This window comes from Phragmites australis, chromosome 19, assembly GCF_958298935.1.
Source record: "Phragmites australis chromosome 19, lpPhrAust1.1, whole genome shotgun sequence".
Taxonomy (NCBI): domain Eukaryota; kingdom Viridiplantae; phylum Streptophyta; class Magnoliopsida; order Poales; family Poaceae; genus Phragmites; species Phragmites australis.
Window position 1 is genome coordinate 5775341 of NC_084939.1, and position 19750 is coordinate 5795090.

Sequence of the window (19750 nt, forward strand, 5' to 3'; positions counted from 1 at the left end):
GTAGCAGCTAGGTCTGTAATCTACAGGTTTGTTTGGAATGTACTCTCACTAGTTAAAAATATTTGATGTTTTTAATATTTTATAGTCTTCGACGTACAACTTTAACTACTATTTTCTGTTAGAATATAGTTATAATATCTAATAAAAATGTAATGTTATGAAAGTATTTTCAAGATAAATTTATATGTAAATTTTTATATTTTTAAAGTAAATATTTTTAAAATTATTAATGATCAAGTCTTAAAAGTTTAATCAGATCTTGATCAAAATGTCAAATATTTAGGGTAGGAGGGAGGAAGTAGTTATTTACGTTCATATAAATATACTGAAAACAGTTCAATTCTTGGGGAAAGACGGAAAACAGGTTCCCGCGTCTGAATGGGTCCCCAACGACGACAGAACAGAACGACCATTTGGCACCTTTTAGGCTTGTGGAGAGCTCACCTGACAGCACGCCAGGTGGCAAGGGCGTTCAGAGGAAAGGGATAGCGAGCGAAGGGTCACTCTGGACGCCACGCAGCTTCCACACTGCCCTCACCTCCTCTCAGCCCAGCTCCACTTCACCACGCGCCTCGCGCACACCAAAAAGGCAAGCTTGCAAGCTGCCACCAATCACCTCTCCATCGATCCCTCTTATCTCCTCCAGCTCCCTCATCTGTTATCGCTCTGCTCCGGTGCTCGCCGCGTCCACGTCCAGCTCTCGTGCTCTGCCGCGTCCTCGTCCCTGGCTTAGCGTGCTGGTTCCTGCACGCGTCAGCGGGGACTTTGCAGCCTGCAGCGATGGCCCTGCAGGCTCCGACGTCGTCTCTGCTGCGCGCGCCGGCGAGGACGCCGTCGTCGGACCGGCACGCGCTCCCCCGGCCGTCGTTCTGCGCGCCGTGGTCGGTGCGGGTGCCGGCGCCGGCGCGCCGGCCGGTCGCCAGGTCGGCCACGGCGGCGCGGATCACGATGCGCGTCGCGTCCAAGCAGGCCTACATCTGCCGCGACTGCGGGTGAGTTGCTCGCTCGCTTCTGGTGGTCAGGCCGCGCGTGGCGTCGTGTGCCTGTGGCTTATCTGCCTCTGCTTGTGCTGCAGCTACATATACAACGACAGGACTCCGTTTGAGAAGCTGCCTGACAAGTATTTCTGCCCTGGTGAGAACGAACAGATTCCCTGACAAGTATGCTGTTGTTCAGCATCTTGATTTCATTTGGTGCCTCATTTGCATTGTGCCACGCCGGTATTGTTGGTTACAAAGAGTTTGCAAGATGGTAGATTCTTGCACATCCTAAGGTATGTATGACAGTGAGAAACTGTTTGCATCGCTCCTTGGTTTTGCATGATCATGGCGACAGTTTGGAGAATCACACGCATGCTCTGGTTCCGGACAAACACAAACTTTGTTAGCATACATTGTAGTGTTATTAGTTATGAATGAGAATGACTGGCCACATGAACATGATACTCCTTTCCTCTTCACTGAAGATGGCTCTCCACTGTTGTTTGCCAATGCAGTTTGTGGAGCTCCGAAGAGAAGGTTTAAGCCGTACCAACCGGCGGTGTCCAAGAACGCGAACTCCACCGACGTCCGGAAGTCGAGGAAGGAGCAGCTGAAGAAGGACGAAGCCATAGGGTAATTCACCAAGCTTCAAAAATACTAAAGAAGACATTGCACAACACTAAACTTCTCATATACGCATTCATCAGCATTGTGCAGTCGTTAGTTTCTTGGTATAAGATTTAATTAACGAAATTAACACAAATTTTGCCAATTACATAATTTGCAGGCAAGCCTTGCCGATCGCTGTCGTCGTCGGGATCATTGCCCTGGCCGGCCTGTACTTCTACCTAAACAATGCCTACAACTAGATGAAGGAGCATGAGAAAGATCCGCGCATTTGGCGCAGGGAACGGGATTCGTTCCATTTCGCCGTTCTTTTTGTCTTTCCAAATGTGTTGTCATGCTACATACTACTAGGGCTCCAAGACTGTTATACAAGTTAATCTTGAAATACTACTACATTACTGAGCTGACAGCTGATTTTAAGTGTTTTGCCTAGGTTCCAGTTTTTTTGTTGGGGGTGTTGACTGCCAGTAGTTCATCTGTGGGCTAAACAAGTCTCACCAAGCCTTCCCGCCCACAGTGTATCTCGTTCAAAAGTTTTCCGAGCTTTATCTCCTCAGCTGTACGCCAGCGTCAAATGAGCCCAATGCTATTTAAAAACGGAAAGAAAAGTAGAGAAAAAAATAACTCTAGACAAATTAGACGTCCCTCTGCTTTAGAGCCAATCTGCGCTATTTAACGCGATGTAACTTAAATAAATATTTAATGTGCCGGCCAATCAGGTGAAAATCACATATTATAAAATAGGAAAACTGGAAACAGTAAAATCCTTAATATAAAATTGAAAATCACACATTATAAACATAGAAAAACGGATAAGAGCAAGATCTTTGTTATATATATATATATATATATATATATATATATATATATATATATATATATATATATATATATATATATATATATATATATATATATATATATATAACTCATATTTAACACCAAGTGCGTTAAATTAAGATTTTTCGTTCGTCGGTTTTCCGATTTTAAAATATATGTTTTTCTATTTTGTAACAAAGATCTTGCTCTTATCCGTTTTTCTATGTATATATACGGCGAGGCTATTCTGCACCTATGCGTAGTTGCTATTCGCACTGCGCATATCCCTCAGTTACAATCCGGAACACTGTGACTTACAATTTGTTAGGTACACCAGTTACAACTTCACGTTCAGAAATGCATAATTGCAACACGAGAAGCTAACATTGTGAGTTACAACTTGTTATTCGCATTGCGCACATCCTCCAGTTACAACTCGAAACAGTATGAGTTACAACTTGTTAGGTAGAACAGTTACAACTTCACGTCCAGAAATGCATAATTGCAACACGAGAAGCTAACACTGTGAGTTACAACTTGTTATTCGTACTGCGCACATTCTACAGTTACAACTCGAAATACTGTGAGTTACAACTTGTTAGGTAGACCAGTTACAACTTTACGTCCATAAATACATAATTACAACACGAAAAGCTAACACTGTGAGTTACAACCCAAAACATTGTGAGTTGTAACTTATGAGGTGTGCGCAGACATGAACTACAGTGACCATACCTGCAGAATATACATACAGTGTGTATATATATATATATAATTGGATCGAGTAAGCATTGATGCTTCATGAATAATGAGACATTTATAATTGTAAGTATTGAGCTGGATGAGCCGGCTAGTTGCCTCTAAAATCTGAAGCTGACAAAGAAAAGCAAGCGGTTTCACTTATTCTTCAAGCATCCCTAAGACTTCAATCTGAAATAAGACTGATTACAAATATTTTATTTAAATTGTGCTGCCAATCTCAAACTCTAGACCTCTATGTCAGATACCATATTAAGTTGCATTCACTAGCTTGTTGCCTCCAAAGTACAATTCACTTTAATAGCATCTAGGTCCTTAGGTAAGTGGTAAGTATTTCGATGATTAATGATAATTATATCATTATGTCTAACAAATTTGCTTTGAAGAGCAATTAAAAATTTAGTTCATAATATTGTTAGATGATCTTGGTCCCTTAATTGATTGGATGAGCGATCAAAGGATATGAACGCTAAGATTAAAGACCTTCTAGTTCTAAATGTCACAAGAATATGAAAGGCACTTAAAGTATCATATGATCTTTTTTCGTTCTTTGACCGTACTATAAATAGGGACTAAGAGTAGTAGCTTGATCTAGTTATGTCTAATTTTTCTTGGATGCACACTTATGAAATTCTAGCACTAGATAGCTCAGAGAAGCCTATGGATGAGTTGAAGTTAGAACTTAAAGAGGTTTGAATTGGACAAGTTTTGAAAATTTTCTATACGCCAGATGATCCGACGCTAAAGCGTTGTACATGTTAGAGCTTTTATCTCGGCGCTCTTGTACATGCTAGATGATCCGATGAAGTGATGTTGGCTACACCGGAATATTTTTCAGAAGAAGAAAATCATATTTGTACACATCGGATGATCTGGCGTATACACCGGATGCTTCATCGGAGTGAAGTCCAGAAGATTTTCTGATCACTAGAAAATAGACTTATTCACGCCGAATGGTCTGGCGTATACATCGGAGGCTTCACTGAAGCATTTGGTGCAGTAATGGCTAGTAACATCTAGTTTTGGGTGGACGATACACGCTGCATGGTCTGACATTTAGAACCTGTGCATGACGGATCATCCGACGTTCACGAAAACTGTGGGTGGTTGGGCACCGGTTAGTTTTGGACCTCTAGCCTATATATACATCCCCTCATTTCGTCTCCCTGGTGATTTTTGCCATTCAGATGATCTGAAACACTTAGTGCGATATCAAGAGGCAAGGGAGTGCACTAGAGTGATTTGCAAAGGTCTTAATTGAAGATTAAGGGCATCATTAGTACAAGGAGAGTAGCAAGTGTGCATCTAGCTATAGTTTAGGCTTGATTTGAGTTAAGTGAAGCTATTGTATTATTACTCTTGGTGGTTGGCAACACCTAGCCAGTCTTGATGATTGGAGGTATCTTGGTGAGCTCTTCAAGTTCTTGTGAGAGCCCCAAGAAGAAGTTTTGTTCTTGGTTTGAAGCCTGCTAATCCGGAGATAGAGAGGTGGCTATCACTAGAGAGCACTTGAGTCTTGGTGGCTTAGGGGAGCGATGCCCTTAGTGGATGCTCTAACAAGGATAAGGGGGAGTGTCAACTCTTCGAGACCTCGGAAAAAAATTTGGTGTCTTCTTACCTATCTCTTTACTCTCATGTATTTACTTTGAGCATTTACTTTCTTACAAGTAAAAACTCCATCTAGTTTGGTCTTTGTAGTCGATTTTCTCTATCTAGGCTGAGATTATTTACTTTTTCTAGATTTCATTTGAAAAAATTTAATTAAGGTCCAATTCACCTCCTCTTAGACCATTTGATCCTTTTAACTTCAACAACTACGTGAAAAACGGACAAAGGAGACACGATTTAGTGACGGGTCATTATATAACCCGTCACTTATATAGCCTCGGGCCGGGATAGGGTATAGACCTGTCACTGATTGTAGGTCATAGGTTGTAAGACCCCTCATTACCGGGATCTCCTGTGCCTCCTGTATCAGTCCCTCGATTACGTAGCTGATAAGCATAGTATAATAGTTGTAATATCACAGTCAAACTTCGTATGTAAATAGCAAGGTTCGGGGGTACAAAAGGCTTACAAAAACCACTGAATATTACAAACCTGGCCTAACGGCCAGCAAAACACACAACGGAAGCAAAAGCCCAAGCCACAAGCAGCGAGGGGGCGAACGCAGCCTTAGAGACTAATCTTCATCCCCGGCTTCACCTCCGGCGGAGTCAACATTGGGTTCTTCATCTAAATGATAGCAAGAGTGAGTACAGAAGGTACTTAGCAAGCCCTATACTACTTCAAAGTGTTGATAGATGTATAAAGGGGTTTATTTAAGGATAGGCTTTACGTTTTAGATTTAAGCGTAAAGTAGTTTATGCAGATTATCAATTGTATCAACTATGATCGACTTCCAATATTTTAAGTAATTCAAAAACAAGTGACGAGCTGTATCTGGGGTTTCTCGGCCCTGGGAGGGGCTACACCTCACTCCACAATCCCTTTTTATCACATCTGGTATACCTCTAGTGCCACACAGCTTCTAGCGGTGTGAGCCAGGAATCACATCACACGGACATCTAGTCCACACACTCACTCATCAAAACTCACACACCCGGAGTCTAGTCAAAAAGGTTCTGCCTTCGCATGTCCATGACCATGGACACGGCTATTCGAATAGATTTACACTCTACAGAGGTTGTATAACTTTACCCACGCGATATGCTCAGCCTCTAACCATTGCAAGCGGAGGAGCGAATCATACCGAGACTCTCCAGACACCTTTCCTGCTGGGCTTTTCCACGAGACACGCCAAGTCCCAGAGCTGCATGTTCCGAAGGCCAGCATCCCTTTTTAAGCCTAAGCCGGTTCCTGAAACCTCCAAATAGCGGGACTGATAGACCCTTGGCTGCTCGTTGCTCTCAGCCTCCTGGTATAATGCCCAACTCGGTCCGGTGAAGAAAAAGTCAAGTTCTGCCCATACAGGACGCATGGTTGCATGGGATCGCTAAGGCATGGTGGCGAAATGACTCGGTCCTTAAGCGGCCGGGCCAGGCATCTTCATGGGCAATGAATACCATCATGTAACTCAAGCCCCCAAGAGTATCCTCCCTGGAGGACCACTCTACCTGCCTGCGCCATAATAGTTTTCACCCATTTTTACACATCACCATCCATGTCCCACATGGCATCAAGGATTTCACGACTATCATGGAATTCACAACCATCAAAGAGGCATGGTATATGAGTTGTCATTGATAACTGTAACTCTTGCCTCCGAAGAGGAGTGTTTTTAAAAGCGATGTCTCCGAGGAGACGTATTCCATCCTAAGCATGCTAGATATCAAGGCGTCGTCTATCGTTAATATATTTAACAATAGGTATTCTTAGGGTGATATGTATTCTGGATGATGACATGTATGGCATGGCAGTATTGATAGGATTAACTACTACAAGTAGTTTGAAAGAAAACGCAATATATAGCACATACGATAATAAGTCCGGTTTTAGTTGATCTTGTATATTATTCGAAAACATAGGTTCAATATGGTCAAGAAAATAGGACTTGCCTTCTTCGGAGTTTTCTTCGAAGTCTTAATTGTAATCGATATCCTCCTCACTCCGGATACTTCCGGCGTAGCACTCGCAGAACTCGAGTTTCCCTGAAATCGCGACTACGATTAATAATGGCGATATTAAAGAAGAATCAATTAAACACCAAATGGAAAGCCAATTGAGCCCTAATGGACATATGAGTAGATCTCGATTTTAGATGAATTTTGGCGAAAGAATCGCCAAAATCGGAGCCAGAATGGAGGAGTTACGGCTCCTGGAAGTATTAATCAAAATTTAAATCGAGAAATTAAGAAATGGCACTATTCATAGGTGGGGCCCACTTGAATAGTAACTTAGGCCCACATGAACAGTATTTTTGGCCTAGATGGGCTAGGTTCGAGTTTGGATGAGCTGGGCTGTACAGTGCTGGGCCCGCACTGTGCAGGCTCGTTTGCGTTTTGGGTTGGTTGGCTAACGGGACGCGGAGGCAGGCCGGCCTACCCAGCGGCTCGTCTGGCGGCTGGGTCAGCGAGGCCGGTGGCTAGGCCAAGCCAGATGGAGCCATGGCCCGATTTTGCGCGCGCGAGCGCGTGGCGGAGAAGGGGGAAAGATTCGGTCGGTGGCGAGGAACTTTGTTGGGGCATCGCCAGAAAGGTTGCCGGGGTTGGGTTTTCGTCGGAGTTTCACGACGATGAGCAGGCGTTAGCCTTCTACATGATACGACGGACTTGACAGGGGGCATCTCGTCATCGGTCGACGGCGAAGACGATGCCAGTTCATCGCTGAAGAGGAAACAGCGGCGCGGCGCAACTGGACAGCACCTCCCCTCCATGGGGAGGGGCCAAGCCAACACGGGGAAGAGTTCTAAGGCCTCTAGAGCACATGGCACGATGGTCGGTGACCACATAGAGTGCACAAGCACGTCGACGGTGACTTTTGCACGGCGGCGCGCGGCAATCATGCGGTGGCGCACGATGATAAGCAAGAAGGGGGCTCGGGAGTCGCCTACATGCTGTCTAAGGGGGTGTTAGGGGAATCAAGAGGCTCACCGAGCTCAAGAACGAGGAGAAGCGGGTCGGTGGCCAGCGACTCGTCGAAGAGGTGGCGGCGGCAATGCTCGGCTATTGGCGTGGATGGTTTCCCGTCGGGCTCCCGACGATTGGACGGCGGCATGAGGACAGTGATGGCTCACCGCTGCTCCCTAGCAGCACATCATCGGCAAATGGGCGGTGAAAGGGTCGTGGCGGCAACAATGGCGATGGCGGCTGCGCTGTGGCGGGGAGAAAAGAGAAGAGGAAGAGAGAGAGATGCGGGGCTGCTATTTATAGAGAGGGAGAGAGGGAGCACGGAGGCGGTGCGTGCGTGACGTTGGGCGGACATCGGCGAGTGGGGTGGCGGTGAGGTGGCGGATCGGCGCCCACCGCATTTCCCGTGGGGTGGGCGCTCTGCGACGGCCACGCATGCGGACGCGAAAAGTCACACGGTATGGGCAAGAGAGCATGGGCGGAGAGGGAATGAAGAGAGCGGAGAAGCGGAGGCCGGTCGGGCGCGGGATATTTCCGGCGGGAAAGAGAGAGACCGGCGACTGGCGATGAGCGCACCGCATTGGAGGGAGGAGAAGGCGAGAGGTGCGCAGGCACGCGGTTGGATGAGCGACGCGTGGCCTGGCGTCTCGTTGAGGATGAGTGAGCGCGCTCACGCGAGCGGGCCGGCACGGCGCAGGGAGTTGGGCCGCTCAGCATCGCAGCAGGCTAGGCTCAGCGCGCGGCCGGAGGAGAAAAGAGAAGAAAGAAAGAAAGAAAGAAAAAAAGAAAAAGGCCGCTGTTGGGCTGCGAAAGAGAGGGAGGAGGGGAATTCGGCCCGAGTGAAAAAGAGAAGAAGAAAAGGAAAAAGAGGAAAAGAAAAGAGAGGGGGGAAATTTTGGGAAAATTTAAAATGGAATATTTTAAATTGAGTTTTGACTTGGGATTAAGATTAACTTTATTTTGAGCATTTGAACTTTGATTTGAATTTGGATAAGGATCTTTGGGAAAGGATTTCAAACAAAAGATTTGAACTCAATTTGAATTGGAGCCAACAGAATCGAAGAGCAGGTTTGAAATTGAGAGACATCCAATTTCAAACCTCCACATAAGAACCATGAAATCTCAAACTAATGCAATGAACCAACTTAATGCAGAGACTATTTCGAATTTGAATCTAGTGCACTTTGAATTACTTAAGCAACTTGTAGACATGAATGTACATACATACTGGTACATATACATCTACTTAACTATTCTCTTAACCCATCGTTAGCCTAATTAATCTTAAATTTTTTTAATTTGGAGTGAATTTTGTAACTAATTAACATGCTCAACTCAGGGTGTTACATAGGTGATGGGTTATAATACTGCCTGCCACTTATGATATAGGTGACGGGTTATAACTACACCTGTCACTTGTGACCTGGTCATAGGTGACGGGTCTCCCCACACTAGTTATAAGTGACGGGTTATATTACGACCTGTTACTTATAACACGGCATAGGTGACGGGTCTCCCTCTATAAGTAATAAGTGACATGTCATATTACGACTCGTCACTTATGATAAGTCATAAGTGACACGTAATCTTATGACCCGTCACTTATGACTTATCTCTGTTATTTAATCTGACCCACTACTGTGCAAGCCCAGACTGGCCAGCACTGTGCGCGCATAGTAGATTGGTGATTTTCTCCGATTCCTCTAGAGACTCTCTAATATTTTGTTAATTTGAGGTTTGAATTGGTGCTAGGTCTTTGAAGGTTTGCATCCCCCCTTTCCTCCTCATCTAATCCCTATTTAGGAAATTTCTTGTGTTTTGAGTTGTAATCAGCCATTTTCCATCTTTATCCAAAATCTTACTACAAGTGAGTTGTATTTATGTTAGATTTGGTACTAGATTTGCCCGATCTACCGTGAGATTCCACAGGTCTAGTGTAATTGCATAGAATCTTTAATTGCATGCTTATCCATGAAATTAAGGTAATTATTAATGAAGAATGAATGTTTTTACATTAATTGTAGATGACGGACAGAAGTTGGATGAACCTTGAGACCCGGACTTGTTCGGAGTACCTAAGTGGGGTGAAGCATTTCATGAGTGCTGCCTTGCGGATATGAAGGATCATGATAAAATGACAATGTATTGTCCATGTCATGACTGCAGGAATGATTAGAAGTTCACGAAACTAGACAATATCCATGCACACTTGGTCATATATGGATTTAAAGAGAATTATACATGTTGGAACAAACATGACGAGGAATGCCTTAACGAGGGAGAGAAGGATCGGGCCCTCCATGCTGACAGTGTGCATCAAAGACTTACACCCAGTGAAATGGATCATCATCTCAAGGACACGGACATATTAGGTTTCAATGATAGTATTCTCGAGGATTTTGTGGAGAATGTGGACCAGATGGTGCTGGATGTCGAGCGGCATAATAAGTATAATAATGGTGAGTTTGCTAAATTCCATGAATCTATGCGGGATTCCAAGACGCCTCTTTATCCCAACTGTAAGGATAAGTACATGCAGATATTTGAGAACCTAAAGCTTCTACAGCTGAATGTAACCCATGATTGGACTGACAAGAGTTTCGAAGTATTGCTGGATCTGCTAAGGGACATGCTACCGGAGGGGAACTTGGTGCCCGAGGGCGTCTACGACGTGAAGAAGATAATTTGTCCTTTAGGTTTGGAAATAAAAAAAATGCATGCATCTAAGCAAGATTGTATCTTGTTTCGTGGAGAGTATGCAGAGCTAGATCAATGCCTCGTATGCAGAACCTATCAATATAAGCGTAGAAATGACGATGGTGATAGGGACGGAGGAAAAAAAAAGGGCCTCCTAGGAAGGTGGTGTGGTATTTTCCTATAATTCCCCATCTGAAGCCTTTGTTTGCCAACAGAAAGGAGGTGCAGGTGCGTTGGCATAAGAAGGGTCATAAGAACGACGCAATTATACGGCACCCGGCGGATTTCGCTTAGTGGCGAATCGTCGATTCCACATTTAGTTGGTTTGTTGATGAACTAAGAAATATTAGATTTGCTATGAGCACAGACGTCATAAATCCATTCAGTAACATGAGTAGCTCGCATAGCACCTGGCTTGTTGTATTGTCTATCTATAACCTTCCACCTAGCCTTTGTAACAAGAGGAAATAAATTATGTTGTTGATCTTGATATCAGGACTGAAACAACCTTGCAACGATATCGATGTGTACCTTAGGCCTTTAGTCGATGATCTTAAGAAACTCTGGTTAGAAGGCATCTAGATTTGAGATCAGTACAAGCAAGAGTACTTTACCTTGTATGCCATGTTGTTCGTCACCATAAATGATCTGTCAACACTTCGTAACTTATCAGGCCAGACCAAAAGAAAAGCTAAAGCTTGCCCCCCATTGCTTAGATGACACATGCAATTTGAGGTTGGACAACTCAAAGAAAATAGTATACATGCGGCATCGACGTTTCCTTCCCAGGAACAATCGTACCGAAATATTGACAAGCAGTTCGATGGTATAAGGGAGAAAGTGTTACCTCTAAGACATTTCAACGGGGAAGATGTCCACAATCAGGTTAAGAATATCAATGTTATCCTTGGCAAGAAAAAACAATCCTCCAAGGATGATGAGCAATTAGGAATGTGGAACAAAAAATCAATACTATTCGAGCTAGAGTATTGGGAAAAAATTAGATGTTCGTCACTCTATCGACAACATGCATGTAAAGAAGAATATCTGCGAGAGTCTGATCGATACATTGCTCCAAATGAAGGGAAAAGAAAAGGATCATGAGAACGCACGAGCTAACCTTGAGGAAATAGGCTTAAGGTCGGAGCTCCATGCACATGATACGAACAAAGAAAAACACCTACCCCTAGCAGCTATCACTCTCTCCAAGAAGGAGAAAAAAGAATTCTGTGAGTTCTTGCACAGTGTGAAAGTTCCCTCCGGTTACTCACCCAACATCGCAAGACTTGTTTCGGTGAAAGAGCTGAAAATGAATTTTGTCATGATGAAGTCCCATGATTTCCATGTGATGATTACGTCACTTCTTAAGGTAACTATTATGAACATCCTTCCAATTAAGGTTCGCGAGGCTATCCTGAGCCTGTGCTTTTTCTTCAATGCAATTGAACAAAAGGTGCTCGATCCAGATGCGCTGGAGGAGCTAAAAAAAAATACTTTGAGACTATGTATTCTTGAGGTGTATTTCTCACCATCCTTTTTCGATATTATGGTACATCTCACTGCTCACCTTGTGAAGGGGATACACTACCTTGGCCTCATGTTCTTGCATCACATGTTTCCATATGAGAGGCGTTCTCAAGTTGTACGTGAGGAATCGAGCCTTTCCTGACGGATGCATCGTGCAGAGTTACACGACGGAGGAGACATTGGAGTGGTATGTTAATTACATTGACCTAAATAACCCAATTAGCATGCCCAAGTCTCGCCATGAGGGGAGGCTCACATGTGTAGGGATTCTGGGGAAGATAGCAATAACTCTTGATCCGAAGGCATGCGACCAAGCTCATTTTCTCGTGCTGAAACAAATGAGCAAAGTGTGCCCATATATCAATGAGCACAAGCAGATGCTACTTGAAGAGAATCCAAGGCAGACCAAAGCTTAGGTTGCAAGGCAACATATGCAAAGGTTCACCACTTGGTTCCGAGATCAAATCGTACAATCGAGTACTCCTACAAGTGCTCTGATAAAAAAAACTAGCATCGGGTCCTATATACACAATTATGACATATCAAGGATACAATATAAATAGATACATATTTTACACGGTTGCCCAAGATGAGAAAAGCATATACCAGAACAGTAGTATTTATATAGATGCTTATGACAACGACATGCAGAGGGGCACATACTACGGTCAAATTGAGGAGATCTGGGAGCTGAACTACTTGGGATTCAAGGTAGTCCTGTTTCGATGCCGTTGGGTACATAGGGCAAAGGGTGTCACTAATGACAAGTATGGATTCACCAGCGTTGATCTCAAACATGTCAGATACAAGTCTAAACCCTTCCTACTCGCTAAAGATGTTCACCAAATCTTTTATGTGACTAACACAACAAATAAGAAACACCATGTGGTTCTCGCTGGGAAAAGGCGCATCGTCAGAGTTGCAAACGTCGTTGATGAGGAGGAGTTCAATCAATTCGATGAAATCCCCCCTTTTGCTACTGCAATCGTTCCATGCCTTTCGTCAAGCGAGAAAACTCCATACCTGTGCTCCAACCATAACGAAGGGATTAATATCAAGAAATCACAAAAACGGTGAATTTGAATTTCAGAGTCGAATTTGTAATATTAATATCAAATTTTAATATTAATGTCAAATTTGAATTTTAGGTTTCAAGTTGTTTGAATTTGTAATATTAATGTCAAATTTTAATTTGTAATATTAATGTCAAATTTGTAATATTGATACCAAATTCGCCTATATACATATAAGTCATAGGTGACGGGTGATGAATATCACTTGTCACCTATAAGTATCACCCGTCACTTATTGTAAATAAAAGGTCGGCCCTGCCTCCTCATCCTCGACACGTCACCCGACCTCCTCATCCCCGAACGCACCGCCTAGCCTCCTCGTCCCCGATTTGGTAGCTGTCCTCGGCCCTAGCCTCCCCGACGAACCCTCCTTCCTTCCCCTCTCCACTTGGGGCCACAACTCCTTCTCCATCTTCGCTCCCAAGGTTAGTGACAACACCTCCCGCCATCTTCCTCCTCTCCTCTCCTCTCCTCTTCAACATCCCAAGTAGAGCCATGCCTTGCCTCGGTCATCTGTGCTTTTCAGCAAGTTACTCTATGAATTTTCTCTCCTTTTGTTCTAGACAACATGATTACATACTCGTAGATGCTTGATGACGAATATTTATGCTCAGACTGGACATGATTTTTTAGTACAATAGATAGACATGTGCATTCTCCAGTGTCTCAGCAATTTGGTAGCCTTGGATGTTTTACTTGGTGTATATATCTGGTCTATTCTTGTACACCGAGATACATGTTTTGATTTTGTACTCCAGTGAACTACCCGTTGTGTGATTCCTGGTTTGGACGCTGCTGTCATTACAGAGTGTGCTTGTCAATTTTGAGTCTAGATGCAGTTGCTGATCAATTTCATCTCTTTGCTTTATCTATTTAGTACGTGTATGCTTTGTTTTGGGACAGCAGCATCGTCCAGGATGATGTTATAAATCTAGAGAATTCTGCTCAGGTTCTAAAACTAGCTATTATATTAGAAATTAGTCCAATCAATGATGTTTTCGATAGGAAAATTTGGGGGCAGGATCTTGTTAGTCTTGGGACCAATTGTCATTTACTTCCTGAGAGCACTTTCATACAAGTTATGTTCTTGCTGTTTAGAATTTGGTCTTTATGCTAGGTCTGTTTCCTATCATATTCGAGGGCTGCAACTTTGTTGATTCCACTGAGGGTTATACAGTGCTGCTACAATGTTTGATGGCCAATGATGCTCATGAGATCGGTGGCCTTGATGTTTTTTCAATGTGATGACTTGTTAGATGTGTAGCTAAGGCCTGTGTCGGCTGAGATTAGGAGGTTGTAGGTAGGAGTCTAGAGACATGGGTGAGTGTTTTCTTTTAGTGAAGTAGCTATGCCGGAAATGGTTATTGTTGGAGTGTCATGGATTAAAATTGCTGTTGCAACAAAGGAGCTATGATAAATGGGTACTAAGATTGCATTTTTACTCTTATGGGTTATCGGAGTTTAAGGAACTATTAATCATGATTAATTAACTAGGTCATCAAGAACAAGTCAAACGTCTTGAATCTGTCATGTTACATGTGTTTATGGAACAAGGCATATCAATGGATCATGTGAAATGCAGAGGCTCTGATCTAGTTCCTCTTTTTTTTGTTGATCTCTTCATTGTCTTTTGGTGCCTTGCATCCCAAAATTGCATACTTGCCTTGTAAAGTTGGAGGCTCTGATGATGTCTTTCTCGTTAACCTGAGACTTGTTTCTTCCATGAAAGACACTTCAATCCATTCATAAAAGACTGAGAACACCTCCTTTTTCAGTTTGTTTCCTTCTTTTAGTTCTTTTAGTTCTTAACCTTCATTCCTTTCTACACCTCTTGTAGTTAGACGAACTTGTACACATACATTTGCATATTTGAATTTGGCACTTTCTAAATATACAATCTATAGCCTACAAATGTCATTCATTGGAGTAGTATTTCCCTTGGTGTAATATTGCACCATATATGTACGGACACTTTCTAAACAGTTGAGGGAAAGACACATGTTTTCTTGTTCTTAACCTTGATTCCTTTTCTTTCCTCTGACAAACTATGGGGCAGAAGATGATTGTCACCCCTTAAAAACCAAAAGCATAGAGGATGCTAGTACTAGAGGCCGCCCCAGCACAAGATGGGGTGGATAGGAGCCCAAGCCCGCACCCGACGTCCTTCTCTGGCAGTAGTGAAAGCCAGTATCACAGCCCGAGCTCTGTTTCATGCGAGCCTCCAAGCCAATGTCAAGCAAGTGACGAAGAATACAATCCCGTCAAAGATGGAGGAAGCACAATCTCAAAGCTAGACAACTTGTAGTGGTGCACGAGCTCAAAAGCCAATGTCACAAACACAATGGCTGTCGGACAAGGTTACTATCACGGGAATCGATGCTAACAGACTGCCTATAGATGAAAAGTCCTTGAATAGATTACAGAGGTTCACGTGGCTCATTGCTCGGCAGAGGGTACCAATAACGACTAAGTTCGATGACCTCAGTGACGAAGCGAAGAGGGACTTGTTCGATAATGTCATCAAGGAATATCTGGAGTATCCTAGAAACATGAGTGAGCATCAAACGATTTCCGCGATCAATACAACAATGAAAGTGATCATGAAACTTCACCGAAGCTTTAAGAGCAAACTTGTTAATCGTTTCTTTGCTAAAGGGGCACGTGGTTCCCTTCGAGAGCTACAAGCACTTGAAAGAGGAAGATTGTGATGCTTTTGTGCAGATGAAGAACTCAGAGCAATTTAAAAAGGAGAGTGAGAAGAAGAAGCAGCTTTGGGCTAGGAGCAAGCACAACCACAGGACCAGTGCAATCGGGTACATTGGGAAAAGGGCGAAATGACAGGCAGAGGATGATAAGTTAGCTAGAGAAGGCCACGAGAATTATTTGTTGCAATTCTCAGGACGATTATGGTAGTATTTGCATGCAAGGGGTGAGCTATCCGAAAGCGAGGAAATCACATTCAGAAACAGCGAAACCCAGTCAGTTGTAGAAAAGGTAAAAGAAAAGGCAGCCAAAGCTAGCCAAGGTTCTTTCATCGGGGTCAAGGAATATGATGTTCTCTCAGCGGTGTTGGAAAACCCGGAGCACCCAGGCCGAGTGTAACACCCTAAATTTTCAATTTTTGAAATAGTTTAAAATTTTGCTAGAATTTAAATAGGAGTTATAGGTTTGTTCATTTTAGAAGGAAATTAATTTCTAAATTTAAATTTTCCATAGGTTATATTTAAGTTTATTGCATTCATGTTGTAGTAGTTGCAATAGGGTTTTATGCATGAAAAATGTTTGCAAAAGTTCGCTAGAAGGCGCTTGTTTAAACCTCTTTTGAATTTGGTTCAAAATATAAAAAGAAAAAGCAATTTCAATTTATAAAACCCTTTCCGGGCCGTATCCCTCCCCCGGCCCATTTCCTCCTCCCTCCCCCTCTCCCTTCCTCTCCCTGCGTGGGCCGCCCGCTCCCTCCCCTATTCCACTGACGTGTGGGCCCCGATTGGAGCCGAGCTACGTGCCTGAGCCGCTGAGCCACCCGAGTCGGCTCCACTTCTCCTTCCTCCCACCGGTGGTTCTGCCCACAATTTTTCCCCACCGCCGGCCATTTTCTCCAATTCCCGGCCGATTATCTTCCCCTCTCGCTCATATAAGTCATCCATCACCTTCTTGGCAAGCTTCCGTAGTTTTCCCACCTGCTCCCACCTCATTTCCCGCTCAGAATCGTCTTCAGCGCCTTGTTCTTCTTCAACGCCGGTGAGTAGCTCCATCGCCTCATTTTCGTCACCGGCAAGCTCTCTTTGACCATCCTGACCCTTTTCTCGTGTGCACAGGTGTCCGTGGGTTTGTTTGCGCCGCTCCTCGGCCTCTCTTCGCCGCCGAATGCCACCTGCACCGAGCTTGAACCCTACCCACCACCCCTCTCCGCCGTTGAGAAGCCCGTGGTGAGACTCCCCGTGCGCTCCTCTTCATTTTGCGCTTTTTCCCATCATGATCCGTGGCCGGATGTGTGACTTCGTGCTTCTCTGACGATGTTTCCGCCGTATGCGACCATCGGCCGGCCGCCAGCCATGTCCAGCATCACCGGCCCGAGCCCCATCAAAGCCCAGCCCTCTGATCTCAATCTAACGGCCCTGATTGCATACCCCTTCATCCATTTTGTAACTGGTCCAAAGTGGACATGGACGTATTCCATGCATTTTCCAATAGAAAAATAATTCGGTAATTGCTTAATGATGTCAGAATCAAGATTTTCAGTATAAAATATATTTGGTTTATTCTTTGAAATTAAGTAAAACTTGCAGAAAAGCCCCTAGAACTTCAAAAGCTTATAACTTTTTGCTTGTAGCTCCGATTTGGGCGATTGTCATGCTCAAATGTTCGTAGCGACATGTAGAATCTTGTTATAGGGTTTTTACTTAGTTTTAGTACTATTTGGTGTACTATTCTTAGTAGTTTACCTTGTGTGCTTTTTTTGATTTGTCAATTAGGAGGTGATCAGTTTAGGAATCTACAAGATCAAGTTTTCAAAGACTTCGAGCAACCCTCAGCTGAAGGCAAGTGTCCTTGAACATCTTGCTCCTATTTTAGGATTCATGTGTAACTATTTATTCCTTTATTGCATGCTTGTCTAAACTGGAATCCCATGTTAGGGTTACCAGCTTTTATAAGACTATTCCTTGTCGCTGTTGATGAGTCATGGGTCATGATGGTTAGATATGCTAGTGCTATCATAGTTGGGTAAATGTTAATATTGATTAATAGTTATGCAACAAGAATCGGGTATGGTAATTTGGTAGCAAAATGGTATAGGGATCCCAACAGGAATGCACATGTGCAGGTAATGCACAGTTGGTTTGTGGTTGCTCTTATGTGGGATCCTAAGGATTGATTCTTGAAGCATGTAACCCGACTAAACCGTACAACCAAGAGGCTTATATGGGTACGGACTGGCCAACTAATTAGCTACCCCTCCAGTTCTGTGGGCACCAATGTATGATTGAGTGGCACAAGAGGGGACTTCTGCAGTGATCGAATCATCTGTTAGCGGTGAAACCTCAGTGAGTGCCTATGGATCGGTGGGAGCTTTGTAAAGGCCTTGTAGTGAGACCCCGATTTCACACCTAGGATGTAAGACCCGCGTTGCCGGGATCTCCTGTGCCTCCTGTATCAGTCCCTGGATTACGTAGGTGATACGCACAGTACAACAGTTGTAGTATCACAGTCAACTTCGTATAATACATTAACGTACAGTGTACTTTAAGTTACAAACCATATTGTCTCTTACAAATATGGCCTAACGGCCTTCATGAAAAGCACAGCGGAAAAAAGGACCCAAGCCACAAGCAGCGAGGGTGCGAACACGACACTTAGACTACTCTTCGTCTCCGGCTTCGCCCCCAGCAAAGTCGGCGTTATCTTCTTCATCTGAATGACAGCAAGAGTGAGTACAAAAGGTACTCAGCAAGCCCTATACTACTTTCAAGGGTTTCATAGATGCATAATGAAGTATTTCAAGGATAAGGCTTTACGGAATAGTTTTAGCGTAAAGCAATCTATGCAGGTATTAGTTGTATCATCAATGATTATCTTTAAAACTGTTTTAATAGTTCAAAACCAGTAACAAGCTTTATCTGGGGGTTTTCGGTCCTGGGAGGGGCTATACCTCACTCCGCAGTCCCTTTTATCACAACTGGTGTACCTCTAGTACCACACAGCTTCTGGCGGAATCGAGCCAAGAGCATTAACATACGGACATCTAGTCCACACACTCACTCATCAAGACACACGCACCCTGAGTCTAGTCAACGCGATTGCTGCTTTCGCATGTCCATGACCGTGGACACAGCTATTCGAATAGTTTTACACTCTGCAGAGGTTGTACAACTTTACCCATGTGATATGCTCAGCCTCCTACTGTTGCATGCAGGGGAGCGAATCATACCGAGACCCTCCATAACACCTTTCCTGCCGGGCTTTTCCACGAGACACGCCCAAGTACCAGAGCTGCATGCTTCCGAAGGCCAGCATCCCCTTTTAAGCCTTGGCCGGTACTAGAAACCCCCAAGCATGCGGGACAGGATAGTACTTGCCTGCTCGTTGCTCTCAGCCTCCTGGTATGATGTCCGACCCAGTCCAGTGAAAGGAAAGTCAAGTCCTGCCCATACAGGACGCATGGTTGTACGTAGTGCCTAGGCTAGACGGGCCGCAATGACTCGGTCCTTAAGCGGCCGGGGTGGGCATCTCCCAGCACGAGTTTATGAGGGAAAACCTTCTCAAGGTGAGAGCAAACAACAACTGCACTAACCAATCATAATGGGTACAAGGTCTTCTCTAGAACTTTTAGCGGATGATAACAACAGTAACACCACCATCAAGTTACAACAACAATGACCAAATCTTTCAACAAGAGCCAACAAGAGATAGTTAAACTGAAACAGCGAAGCTCAATCCCGTCTTCTTCGATTCTCAATTCATATCTTGCAAACCACTTATTCACATTGCATAGAACTTGGAAGGAACATAGATCAATGAGTCCTCAACATGCTTTCAGATTTTCATCACAATCGATGATATTTGACCACTCAACTATTACCTAAATCAACTGTAAACCAAAATGACAAAATCGCTCCTACATTCACTAGTCTAATTAGCCAATCTTCAAAGCAACTTTAACTAATCGAAGTATTTGAGTGTGAACCAAAATGACAAAATC

General features: G+C 43.8%; 1 protein-coding gene across 1 annotated transcript; it reads left to right on the forward strand.

Moving 5' to 3' along the window:
* The first annotated feature begins 501 nt into the window (after positions 1-501).
* On the forward strand, positions 502-2009 carry LOC133899873 (uncharacterized). The gene is made up of 4 exons (XM_062340902.1): positions 502-992; positions 1076-1134; positions 1496-1613; positions 1768-2009. The coding sequence occupies exons 1-4, from the start codon at positions 781-783 to the stop codon at positions 1847-1849; spliced, it is 471 nt and encodes a 156-aa protein (XP_062196886.1). The 5' UTR covers positions 502-780; the 3' UTR covers positions 1850-2009.
* The last annotated feature ends 17741 nt before the right edge of the window (positions 2010-19750 follow it).

Excerpts from the sequence above, each read along its gene's own strand:
- LOC133899873 (XM_062340902.1), top strand. The coding sequence starts at position 781 with ATGGCCCTGCAGGCTCCGACGTCGTCTCTGCTGCGCGCGCCGGCGAGG. Across the intron at positions 1,135-1,495 it reads TGACAAGTATTTCTGCCCTG|TTTGTGGAGCTCCGAAGAGA; the intron begins GTGAGAACGAAC and ends TTGCCAATGCAG. Across the intron at positions 1,614-1,767 it reads AAGAAGGACGAAGCCATAGG|GCAAGCCTTGCCGATCGCTG; the intron begins GTAATTCACCAA and ends CATAATTTGCAG.